The following is a 13034-nucleotide window of genomic DNA, read 5'->3' as shown; positions in this document are numbered from 1 at the left end:
CGGTGAAATCCCAAAGGACCTACAGAGTGCAGGTGGGCCTGCGGGGTAAGTCCAGCTGCACAGGCAGGAACGGTGAGGCCCGGAGAGGCCTTCCAGGCTGCCCTTCCAGGCTGCTCAGTGGTGCACAGAGAGCCCTGCAGAGGCTGGTGCTGCTTCCCCTGCACCCACAAGCCCACACCCAGACAGCACAGCCCAGCCCACCACCATCACGTCAGCTGGAACTCGGTTCTCACCAGGGAGAGCTCGTCCACCTCAGGCGTCGGGGCCTGGGGCCTTTCCAGCGAGGGGCTGGGGCTGGGGGGTGCAGATGAGGTGGCAGGTGAAGCCGAAGCGCAGGATGGTGCGTCTCCACCGTCCAGGGCTGGGAAGGCAGCCAGACCCACGTCGTCTTCAGGGATGTCGTCCAGGGTCTTGGTGAGCGCTGCCAGGAGGGCCTCATTCTCACTGTCGATGATCTGAAGTGAGGAGCGCGGTGGAGCAGAGAGGGACACGGTTAGTCAGTAGCCTGGGCTCGGCCGCCTGCACGTCTTCTTGGTAGGAATCTGCTCGGCACACGCAGCCGCACCACCATCAGCCCCTTGCCAGATCCTCTCCCGTCCTTCCCCCGCTCTCAGATCTCTCGGTATCGCTGGGACAGCAGATGCCCAAGAAACATGTTAGCGACTCGGGAATCACAGGAGTTTGCGAGCAGGCAGCACGTGATACTGGAAAGCGCCTCGCCCCGGAAGCTCCAATCCTGGCTCTGCTGCTCCTCAGTGTGAGCACAGGGCTGTCCACCTGGAAGACACCTGCTGTCCCCTTGACCGAGGACAGCGGCCTCCCGCACCACAGCCTCCTGTTCTGACTCCTGGGACACAGCCCTTGGCCCCTGAAGCTGGTCCCTGCCTCTGGCAACAGCACCCATTGCGGCCTCCCAGCCCCGCTGACGCTGGGGCCCAGGCAGGCAGCGTACAGGATGGAAGCTCTGGGGTTGCTGTGACAATGATAACCACAGCAATAATAAACCGCTCCCATGTCCCAGGGGGTCCCTCGGCCTCGCTCACCACTCAGGAGTGGTGGCTCAGGAGCTTGGGCTCCGGAGCTGGGGTTGCATCTCAGATCCCATACTTACCAATCATGGGTCCTCGGGCAAATTACTTAGTTTCTTCATCTGTCCCACACAACAATAGTACCTACTTCTTACGGTTATTGTTCAGGACCCGACTTCATCTGAGTTAACGTATATGAAGATGCCTCTCAAACAAATGGTGCCTGGTGCATAATCAGTACTCAGGACCACCGCTCCCATCGCTACTGGGATGACGGTGGCAGTGGTGCGGGCAGCCTCCCCCCCTCCCCCTCCCTCCCCTCCCCGGACACGCATGTACTGAATGGCTACTCTGCGCCCGGCACGGTCCGGGCACCAGTCCTACCGCACGCCAGGACAGGTGCAGCCCCTGCCCCCATGGAGCTTCCTCCCCAGCGGAGAACAGACTTAGAACAAGGGAACAAACAAGATCATTTCAGAGAATGAAAGTCTAGGAAGAAAGTAATCGGAAGCTGCTACGGAGAGAACGGGTGAAGAGTTACAGGCTAGTGAGGGGGGTCCCAGAAGGCTGCTCTGAGCAGCTCGCTGGCACTTCAACTGAGGCCTAGAAGACAAGAAGGCGCCAGGCGAAGGGGTGGGGGGGCAACAGAAGACTCCAGGCAGAGGGGAAAACCTGGAGCAAAAAGCTGGGGACAAAGACTGGGGCCAAGGAGAGGAGCAGAAAGGCTTCGTGAATCCTGCCTCAGGGAAGCCTCACAACGAGGTCTATGATGGGAGTTCTACTCTAATCTCTATTTTGCAGTTGGGGAAACTGAGGCATGTGGAGGTTGAACAAGGTGTCCAGGGTCACAGAGCAAATCCAGGACAGGGGAGGACTTCTACCGAGGCCACTGTGGCACAGATGAGCCGAGACTCGAGCTCCTCCGATGCCTCAGACCTACAATGACAAGGGTCAGCACGCACCTGGCCCGCCCACCCACAGACAGCAGCCCGCGGGCCCCCATGCCCAGAGGCCCTGGAGCGTGGTGCTCACACGGCTCCCAGGTGAGGCACCGAGCACCTGGTTCAGGAAGCCCTGCCCGCTGGGCCTGTTCTGGCAGGAGGCGCCCGCGGTCACGTGAGGCCTCCGCCGCACTCTTTCCCACCCCAGGTCAGGCTGTTTATCCCTTCTTCAGGAAGTGCATCTGAGAATCGCGTCTCGTGACGGCCTTCGGCTGCACTCAGCCCCTTCCAGGCCTTTACAACCAGACAGCGGCTGAGTAACTCGAAGGGGGACATGGGCGGAGAGGACAAACGCGTTTGTCATTTTTGGAACAGAGCTAAAATAAAAGAAAGGTCAAAAGAAGATTTTGGTTGGGCCTGACCCAGGCCCTGGGGAGTGGGGGGGGGGGGCAACAACACAAGGGCAGATCCGGGCCTGCAGACCCTGGCTTGAGGATGTGATGGGCTCATTTGACTGCCCCCCACCACCACCCTCAGGCCAGAGTCCCCTGTATTCCCAGAGTGATCTGTCTCTCCCGACAGGACCTGAAGGAAGACCTTGGAACCAGGGACCCGATGACCACTCTGGGGGCTGACCACACGAGACTGCGCCACCACGGGGTGACTGTGAGCAAATCGCTCCTCTCTTCTAAGCCTTGCTGGTTTTTCTGTAGAATGGGAAAACATGATCCCCCTCCCCCCGCACTGTCTGCTCAGGAAGGCCAGGTCTGGAAGTAGTGACGAAAGTGCTCCTCCAGAGGGTGCTCCCAAGCCTAGCTCAGCGCCTGGGGCAGGTGGTACCCAGGCAGATTTGTCGAACAGAACAACGAATGCACCAAACAGTGAATTCTGGCCACTGGGAGATACTGAGATGAGCATCTCGAAGGAGAGATTCTAGAGGGAAGTTATTCAGAAATGATGTCACCAGCACCAGATGCAACGAGAGCTCCCCCTTTCCCACAGGGACACAGGGACACAGCCAATGGCCCACAGATACTATGAATTATCACACACATCAGAGCTGGATTCCTCAGGGATCATGTAATGACCAGGGGTGTTAAGCGTGGGCCCCACACGCCACTGCCCCTCCCCCATATCATTCACCAATTGTGGCTCTTGTTCTTTCCACACCAGTATCTTTCTGTTTTGTTTTGTTTTTTTTTTTAAGAGAAGGAGGGGGAGGGACAGAGGGAGAGAGAGAATCAAGCAGGCTCCACGCCCAGCGCAGAGCCCGACGTGGGGCTCGATCTCACCACCCTGAGATCATGACCTGCGCTGAAATCAAGAGTCGGACGCTTAACTGACTGCGTCACCCAGGCGCCCCTACACCAACATCTGTGACAGAGCCCTCCAGGCAATAACTGATATTCCTCATTTCCTTATGAGGAAACCTATTTGCCATTCTTTTTTTGGGGGGGAATGAAGGTCCAGGAAACAGACTTGTCAAGGTCACAGAGCAAGTCAGGGTGGGGGTAGGATTTACTGTGTGCCAGGCACCATGGGAAAATGATGTAAAACAGCCAAGCCCTCAGGAAGCACCCAACAGGCTGGGCCAAAACGAAATGAGTAACAAAAGACCTGCCCCTCTCCTCAGCTCTCCCTGGGCTGCTCCAGCTCGGGAGCAGCCAGCGGGGTTGGAGGCCCTGACCCTGCCGGGAAGCAAGGCCGATCTGCCCACAGCGTCCACAGCGTCTGTCAGCACCCAGGGTAATACATCACAGGGGCCGCACCACCCTCTCCTCTTCGCGGGCCCACTGGCCAGGCTCTGCCTGCTCCACTTGGAAGCGGAGTGCAAATTAATGGAGAGTTAATCAGGGAAGGAAGGGATATTAATAGCCTCAGCCCCACCCCAGCCTTCCTGAGCTGCTCTCAAGCCGGAGGAAAAGGAGTTTTGAAGAAATCTTAGGGAAAATGCTTCACTTTGAAGGCCTAGGAGGGGTCTGAATTCCGGAATGACAGAACAGGATTTCTGCTACAAGGGACAGAAATCCCGCCTGTCCAGGAGACTCAACTGGGCTCCAGAAAACCCAGGAAATCAGTTTTTCCTCCTTTTTTTCCAGCAGTGGGTCCACAGATTTCATCAGAGTCTAAAAGGACCTGGTGACCCTCCCCTCAACGGATCAAGAACCACTGATTGAATCCACCACATTCCCCACATGGGGAAACTGAGGCCCAACTCAGGGAGCTCCTTGCCCAAGACCACACAGCAAACTGACAGAACAACCCAAAGCCTGCTTCCTCCAAAAATACTTAGCGACGGTTGTGGTCCTGGCCGGAGGACTCTGGAAATGCAGAGACACGGAGGGCACCGTCCCTGCCCCCGAGGAGGTGTTAACCCTGTCACCGTGGCTTGCCCTCCACGCTCCCAGTCTGCTTCCATAGCAGTGGCACCATCTGACTGGGGGAACCCGGCTCTGACCCAGGCAGCATGGCCCCAGGATTCCCAGTGGCCAACTGAGAAAACCGAGCTTGTGGCCGAGAAAGAACCCACGACACGAGCTTGAGGAATGGGCCACATCTGGTCCTTGGCAGGAAAGAATCACCATCAGTTCCTTCATTCAACGCATGTGATCGAGTCCTTACGACGTGTGAGGGCCCGAGACTAATCCAATGCTGTTTGTCCTCAAGAACTCACCGTCTAAAGGGCACAGACACACAGGCACGCCCGTGCGTGTGCACACGCAGATGGGAGCCCAGGAGAGGAACTCACCAACTGCCTAAGGAGGCAACAGTAGAGCTGGGCCTTGAAGGATTTATTCATCTGATAGCTGTTTGTTAAGGCCCGAGCGAGTGCCAGGCTCTGTGCAGAGCCCGGGGATAGAACAGTGCATAATGCCATCGTGGCCCCCAAGGTCATGGGGTTTATGATGTGTGTGTGGCAGGGAGGCAGGCACTGATCACATAATCACACACATAGGGGCTCATCGTGGGTAATGGGTGGAACTGGCCTGGGCTTGGGAGGGCAGGTGGGGTGTGCAGACCGTGACGGGGGAGGGGCTGGGTGGGCAGGGGTCGGCCAGGGTGCTATCCGTCTGCGAGGGTTCTGCCTTCCTCGCTGGGCTGGGAGCCCTGGGGCCACACAGGCTCACTTGTGCCATAGACCATTTCAAGCACAGAGTGGGATCTCGGCAGGGGCTTGCTGGTGGGTCTGGCCAGTCTGAGGAAGTGGGGGCCTGTTCAGTTCAGGTGGGGCTGGTCTCCATGCAGCATCTAAACCTCTCTCGCTCATCAGCTCTCCATGACCTGAAAGCATTTTCTGGAAGTTAGCCCCCTCTGAGGGAGAAAGCAGCATAGCGTGGGTCTCATCCCTATCGTTCAAATAAAGAATGCAGGTCCCTGGACGAAGCCAGAACTGGAGCCCAGCCGTGCTGCTCTGCACAGGGTTGGCAGAGAGGTTGTTCAGCACTGAGGGGTATGGCTTCCTCAGTTAGACCCTTCCTAGCTGTGTGACCTGGCATCAGGTTACTTAACCTCTCTGAGTTTCACTTTCCTCACCTGTAAAATGGTTATTAACAGTCCTTTCTTTATAGGTTAGAATAGACTTGGGAAAAATCCAGACTCCTCACCATGGCCCACAAGACCCTGCATGATCTGGCCCCTGCCTACCTCTCTGACTCTCCCCTGCTACCCGCAGCTCTTCTGTTCCCCAACACAGCAAGCTTTCCTGCTCCCTGGCTCTGCCCTTACTGCTTCCTCTGCCTGGAAAGTTCTGTCCCCGCTCTTTGAGCTCACATGGCTGCTCCGTCTCATCCTCCAACTGAAGCATGGCCTCCTCGGAGAGGTCCTTCCTGACCATCCAGTCTTTGGATCCCCTTCTCACACCCGGTTCGTTTCTTTTGTGCACGTGTCACGATGACCACGGTTTTTGTGTTAAATGAGCTTGGGTCAGTTTTCTCTCTAGATTGTAGACAGCACAGTGCCTGACGGGAAGAGGGAGCTTCCATTTCTAGAAGGAGCGCTACAATCCCTGGGGACTGAGACGATGCCCATAGCACACCAGCACAACACTTGACATGCGCGCGGCCCATGACTGGTATGATGATTATCTTGCCAGACAGACGTGGGGAGCGAGGCCTTCTCCCGCCAGTCTTTATGGGGGAGCAGATTTCAAGGAAAGAATAATACATCTGATTGTACCCATCACTCAGCTTCAACACGGCGGATCTTGTTTCACATACTACCCTCCCCGACACACCCACACCCACACCCACACCCACAAATGCATGCAGAGCTTGCTGTATTTTGAAGCAAATCCCAAACTTCGTAATATTCCATACTCGGGGGCTTCTTAAAGGAAAGGTCACCCGCCGCGGGCCCCCGAGACTGGACGCAGAGCATGCAAGGTGAGAGGCACTGATATGCACTGCAGTTCTCAGAACTGCCTCTTTTTAAACAATCTCTAGGCCCCCAGCTGAAAAATGAAGACAGCTGTACCCACTCTAAGAGTTGTTAAGAGAATTAAATGAGTTAATAGACACAACAGGGACAGTCCTGCCACAGAGCAGTTGTTCAATACACGTGAGTCATCTCCGTTATGGCGTCGCCGTGGTTACAAAGCCCTGGCTCAGGAGGGAGGCCAACTGGGTTTGCAACCAGCTCAGCTACTGACTAGGTGAATCGCCCTCGGCACATGACTTAACTTCCCGAAGCCTCAGTGTCCTCATCTATAAAATGGGTTCATAATCACACCTGCCTTGCAGGGTAGGGATGAGAATTCAGTGAGATAATACAGGGAAGGGAGGTCTCGGGGTTTTAAACCACCTGGGGCCCACTGAGGGGCTCCCTTCTGACTGGGGTGGCTTAGCAAGAGCAGCTCTTCCCGGCCCTCACTGTGCGGAGGTGGTAACAGGCCCGGCGAGGGGGTGAGAACTACCCAAGATCAAGGGCAGATCCAGGGCATGAGGCAGGGTCCCAAGAGCTTTGGGGGGTGATGAGACTTCTTTGCATGAGCAAATGCAAAAGCAGCTGGGGCAGGGCAGAGTCAGGCTTTCAGGAGCAGAGAGTGACCGCAAGGCTCGGAGGACATACCTGGAAGAGCTCGGAGTCATCGGGGCTATACTGGCTGGGTTCAGTGTCGGAGTTCTCTGGGCACCACTGCAGCTCCCCGAAGCAGGTGGCTGAGTCAAAGTCGCTGGCGTCCAGCTGGGAGAGGTCAAGCTCGGGAAAGTCAGCGCAGAGTTGCTCCTCCCCGGACCCCCCACCCTGAGGAGACAGGAAGGAAGGAGGCGAGTCAGAGCTGGGCTTGGCTGGATCCGGGCATGGACTGAACTTCTTACTCATGGTGCTGCAAACTTGGACCTCTGGCAGCCCTTGGTCAAGGCCTGATTTTGCCATGTGACCAAGAGATACCAAGGTAGGCCCCACCCTCTGGCAAGGGTTGAATCTACCAGGAACTAAGCTAAATCCTGCCTGCTGTTCTCTCCCCTCCTCCTTTGCTCTCCTACATGTCCCTCAACGCCCCACAGCACCTCTTTCTTCTTAGCAGAACTACTGTGTTGAAAACTTCATTAGAAGCTCTAAACAGATACTCATTTACTGTCCCCACCTGAAAGGGGATTTCTGGAATGCAATATTAACAATGAAACAAAACCCAGCAATAATGATGGCTGACATTACTGAGGGATGACGATGTTCTGGAGAAATGCTCAGCTATGTTCTCAGCGACTACGCGTAATGTCTAAAATGTGGAAGACCAGCCATCAGTGGACAATAGGTAAATAAAACTATAATCACCTGAAGCCTGGAAAACCACAGTGCCTCTGAAAAGAATGAGGTAGAGGTATATGCTCTCCAAGACACATGAAACGGAAATAAAAACTAAATTGTAGAATATAGCAGGTAGACTATGATCTCACGTGCGTAAAGAGAAAAATCAAACTACACAATTCTTTGTGTACAATAATACAGATGCAAATGTACAGGAAAAGGTCTACAAGGCTCTAAGCGCACCTGACCATGGTGGGTGGGGGAGGAGGGAGGCCCAGAGGACTACGGTAACAGCAGTGACTGAACCAGCGTATCTCAAAGTGTGGTCCCAGGACCGGCAGGGTCAACACCACCTGGGAACGTGTTAGAAACAATGCAGGTCCTCAGGCCAAACCCCGGACCGACTCATCAGAAGGTGATGGCTTTCTTTTTTTTTTTTTTTTTTTTTTTAAGATTTTATTTATTTGCGAGAGAGAGAATGAGAGACAGAGAGCATGAGAGGGAGGAGGGTCAGAGGGAGAAGCAGACTCCCTGCCGAGCAGGGAGCCCGATGTGGGACTCGATCCCGGGACTCCAGGATCATGACCTGAGCCGAAGGCAGTCGCTTAACCAACTGAGCCACCCAGGCGCCCCTGAAGGTGATGGCTTTCTGACCCTGGTCTCCCCCATTTAACGACAACCAATAGAAGGGATGCCCTGCAGATTGAGAAACAGCCCGAGCTGAGAGGCTGACCCAGAAATGGCGTACCACAGGCTTTGGGGTCTGGCAGACCTGAATCATAATCCCCACTCGCCAGCTGTGAAACCTTGGGCAAATCTCTTCTCTCTGAAGCTCACCAGCCTCATCTGTAGAATGGGACAACACCTGCCTCAGAGAGTTAAGATTAAACAAGGCAATGTTACAGCCTGGCTCGGAAGATGCTCAATAAATGGTAGCTAACAGTACTAACAACAAATAAGAAATAAGAATAATAAAAACAATAAAGTGTTTCATGGTGGGCAGAGAGGGTGGGACGGCCTTAGAGAACAAGAAAAGGCCTATGTGACACTTAAAAGAAATAGGTTTTGCGCAGGTCTCTTCCTTAATTGTTCCCACTTACTAAGCCTCATAAATTATGAACAAATGTATATTATTAGCTCCACTTGACACAGGAAAAAGGCTTTTATCCGAATTTGGGTCAAATGTCTTAATTGGCATTTTGCAAGAATCCTGTACCCACGGGCAGCACCAGCACCAGGTTCTCTCAAGTGGCTGGTCCCCTGCTCTCAGACTTGGGACCAGGGTGCTCGGCGCATCTCTGCCTCCGGGGACATCCCTGGGATCGCCCCAGGCCCCGCCCAACACACCCTACTACCACAGGTCACCACCACTCAGCTGCCCTGGCCGCAGGGAACACTCGGGTAGATGCTCAGCTTCCTTCTCCTCTCTGTCCCATCAGACCGTGGGGATGCAGCGGTCTTGCCTGTTCTAGATGGTCTGTTTCCAGTCTTCGGCTATGGTGGACAGGTCTGCAATATGTGTGTACAAGTCTTTGTGTGGACATAGGCCTTCAGTTCCCTTGGGCAGATACCTGGGAGTAGAATGGCTGGGTCATACAATAAGTGTATGTGATTTTGTAGAAATGACAAAATTGCTCTCCAGAATCGTTGTACCATAGTCCACGCTTACCCGCTGTACTGAGAGGGCCCACTGTCCCACACCCTACCCAACACCTGGTGCTGTCAGTCACCTTAATTTTAGCCAAGCGAGTGAGTGTGTTCCAGCATTTATTAAATGCTACTATGAGCCAGGCACTGAGACATGTAAGACTCAGTTTATTCCCTCACGAGTTGACATTTTGGTAGGGAAGAAAACACATCAATATTTCCTTATAGGTCGTGTCAGTGCTCTGAAGGAAACGGGCCAGGTGCACTGAGGGAGGAGAACAGAGGGAAGGGAAGTCTGCGTTAGTGGGGGGGGGGTGCTTCCTGAAGAGCTGGTGTCTGAGTTGAGACTTGGAGGAGTCAGGCAGTGGAAGATGTGGGGAGGAACGTTCCAGGCCGAGGGCCCAGCAAGGCAAAGACCCAAGCGTGGGCCGAGGCTAGAGCATGAAGCCCTGACCAACGGTCGGTGAGGCTGCAGCTCAGGGAGCCAGGGGGGATGGGGGAAGATGCCTTCAGAGAGGCCGGTGGAGGCCGGATCAGGGAGGGATTGTAAGGGATTTGGGTTTTACTCCAAATGTGATGGGGGTGGGGTCAGCGTCGAAGCAGGCAGATGGGTTAGGCAGGTGTAGCATCCAGGAGAGGGGCGAGTGGAGGGGCTGGGAGGCACCACTAAGCCACGGCAAGGGCTGTGGAGCAGGAGGGAGGGCCAAAGCAGAGACCCCTGAGTGCTGGGCAGCTGGGGTCTCCCTGGTCAGCAAAGCCCCCAGCGATGAGCTCTCTGTCCCTGATCCCTCTCATCCCAGTAACTCAGAGAAGCCACATCTGTAGGACTTGCTTCTTGAGGCTTAGAAACCACTATAAAATCAGAGTCCCAGAACCGCAGACCGGCCAGGAACTAGCAGCCCTGAGAGGTTGTCCAGGAAAGTCATTGCAGACAATCTGGGAGTCAGAGGCCCCTTCAAGAACCAGACAAGAGCTATGGATAGCACTTTTGCTGCCCATAAAATACGTCTGAGCAATGCATGTGTATGCAAGAAATTTATACTTAACCCCCAGGCCTTCACAAATGCAGCATAAGAATCCCTGGCCTGGTTGGTCTACTCCCTTCCCTTTGCAGATAGGGAAACTGAGGCCCAAGGAGGATAATGGATTTTCTCAGGGTCATCCAGGAAGTGTCCTTCCCATCAGAACCATGCCGCCTCCTTTACAGAACACCCATAAAATGGCCGTGACTACTGCACTTATTGATTATTCATAGCAGCTCAACATACTCAAAGTGTACCTGGGACATAAAAATAAAGAAACCTCAGCTTCGAGGCCTTGTCGATTAGGGCTGAGGCCACTCTCTGGCTAAAAACCATTAAGCACTGCATTAATAGTGATTTCTCTGGCCTTCTCCATATTTAGAAAGGCTTTTCGAAGGGGTGCCTTGGGTGACCCAGTTCTCTTTGAAAGGTCTGACTTGAGGCCTCGGTCTGTCCTGTCCCTCCTCTGCGGGCCCCCTAGCGGCGCTGGGGGGCACAGCACGGAGCACGGGACTGAGCCACCGCTACCACTGAGCGCTTACCAAATGTCAGGGGCCGCACTAAGGGATTCCTAAAGCAACCCTTGCAGCGCAGGTGTCCCTACGCCCATGTCACTCCCCGGGGAACTCAGAGATCCAGTCCCCTGTAGCAGTTTGCCAGGGCTGCTGTAACAAAGCACCACAGGCTGGGGCCTCAACGACAGGAATGTTTGATCTTGCAGGTCTGGAGACTAAAAGGCTGAGCTCCACGTGTTGGCAGGGATGGCTCGTTCTGAGGCCACTCTTGTTGGCTTGTGGATGGCCTTCTCCCTGTATGTCTTCCCATCGTCTCGCCTCTGTGGGTGCCTGTCTCTGTGTCCACACTTCCCTTTTGATAAGGAGACCAGCCATACTGGATTAGGGCCCATGCTAATGACCTCACGTTAACTTAATGACCTCTGTAAAGACCCTATCTCCCAATCAGGTCACATCCCCAGGTGCTGGGGGTTAGGGCTCAAACGTATCTTCTCTCGGAAGACACAACTCAACCCACAGCCCCCAGGGTCCCAGAATGGTGAAGCTGAGATTCAAAGCCAAGTCTCTTTGCTCCCTGCAAAGCGTGTGTCATCACCTGGCATCTGCTTCTGAAAATGGAAAGGAACATTCAGGACCATTTATTCCCATTTACCGATGGGAAGGAAGGTGGGGGCTTCTGGACAAGGGCTGAGAAAGATCCAAGTCACACGGCAAGTTCATGGCTGCGCAGGGACAGGCCTGGAGCCACTGTGCACTGGCCTCCTGCAGACGGCCCCCTCGGGTCCCCATCACTGGTCCGCTTACACCCCTGCCATGGGATGCCCCTCTGGTTGGGGAACCTTCTGCACCCATTCCTCCAGCAGCGTCACATCCCGGATCTGCAAAGGCCGTGGCTGCCCCAGCCAGGGAGATAAACGACCCTAGCAGTGGATTAATGGTGTTTGGTACAGATTCACGTAAGTGGCTTCATTGGAAGCCTGTGTATCTTGTTGGAAATCGATTCCCTGCTTAAGAAAGAATGCATCTTCAGGAAAAATTGGTGGCTCCACTTTCCTGACTACAATCAGCGAATCGTCAAGCTTAGTCCCTGGCCTAGAGCATATTGTCAGAGTTACTGAGCGGAAGGAAGCAGGAGGGGGAAGAAGGCAGCCTGCAGTGACAGAGCTTGGGTTCTGGGCCCGTCCACACTCACCATGCGTCTTTCACCATGTGCGCACTTCACTATGTCACCTGCCCTCTCAGTTCTCACTGTCTCTCTAGGAAAGAGAACATCTAAGAGACAGACCTGTGGACCCCTCTTGCTCAAGCATTCTGTACAATTCTGTACTAATCTAGTTTCTGAAATCCACATAGGCTTCCAGGAAATATCTAGGTAGAACTTGGCACTTAACTAATAAATGAATGAATGAATGAATTTCCCGAGGGGGATACAAAGGTGGAGTGTGGAAGGACTGTCGTGAAATGGAAAGAGGCCTAGACAAAGGTCTGGGCCCTGGCTTTGCCGCTTAACACTAACTCTCTGAGGTCAGGACATAACTTTGGCCTCAGCTTTTTTTTTTTTAAAGATTTTATTTATTTATTTGAGAGAGAGAATGAGATAGAGAGAGAGAGAGCATGAGAGGGGGGAGGGTCAGAGGGAGAAACGATGCGGGACTCGATCCAGGGACTCCAGGATCATGACCTGAGCCGAAGGCAGTGGCTTAACCAACTGAGCCACCCAGGCACCCCTGGCCGCCTCAGCTTCTATTGATGAAACAGGAATAATAAAAATAATCCTGCGTCCTAGGGTTCTTACAAAGATAAAGCAACATTATTGGTTGGGAGCCTAGCATACATCAGACACCCCATGAGTGGTGGTCACAGATACAGCCCCTACAGTTGACTTTCAAGTGACATTCACAGCTATGGTCTCGTTGGTACCTTCCCAAGATGCAGGAAGCGGTCAATGGTCAGCATCCCCACTTGACTGATGGAAAAACGGGGGCTCTCAGGAGGTCAATGCTTGACCTTGTCTTCTGACCCATTCCCTCAGTCCTAAACCTACTGGCTCTTCCAACCCTGTGTTCCTTCAACCTCCACCAGCCCCCTGATCCCAGTTTTATCATCGCTCATGGTTTGTGTGGGAGAAATAACCTT

The 13034-nt window shown here is 54.1% G+C and overlaps 1 protein-coding gene across 6 annotated transcripts in view; it reads right to left on the bottom strand.

Annotated features, from left to right (window-relative positions):
* The window catches only part of PPARGC1B (PPARG coactivator 1 beta), a 109393-nt gene that overhangs the window by 25275 nt on the left and 71084 nt on the right, over positions 1-13034 (bottom strand). For 5 of the 6 annotated variants that reach the window (XR_004913553.2, XR_013445556.1, XM_036080651.2 and 2 more), the window contains exons 2-3: positions 7037-7210; positions 234-455 (exon numbers count right to left, since the gene is read on the bottom strand). Coding sequence is in view for 4 of the 6 variants with exons in the window: in XM_036080651.2 (XP_035936544.2) it covers positions 234-455; positions 7037-7210 (396 nt within the window). In the remaining 2 variants the exon portion in view is untranslated. The remainder of the gene's footprint in view (positions 1-233; positions 456-7036; positions 7211-13034) is intronic. The other variant, XM_078066731.1, reaches the window with a different exon arrangement.

The sequence above is a fragment of the Halichoerus grypus genome, chromosome 2 (genome assembly GCF_964656455.1).
Source record: "Halichoerus grypus chromosome 2, mHalGry1.hap1.1, whole genome shotgun sequence".
Classification (NCBI taxonomy): Eukaryota; Metazoa; Chordata; class Mammalia; order Carnivora; family Phocidae; genus Halichoerus; species Halichoerus grypus.
The sequence above is the reverse complement of the archived record's forward strand: the minus strand, read 5'-3'. Positions and strand labels throughout refer to the sequence as shown.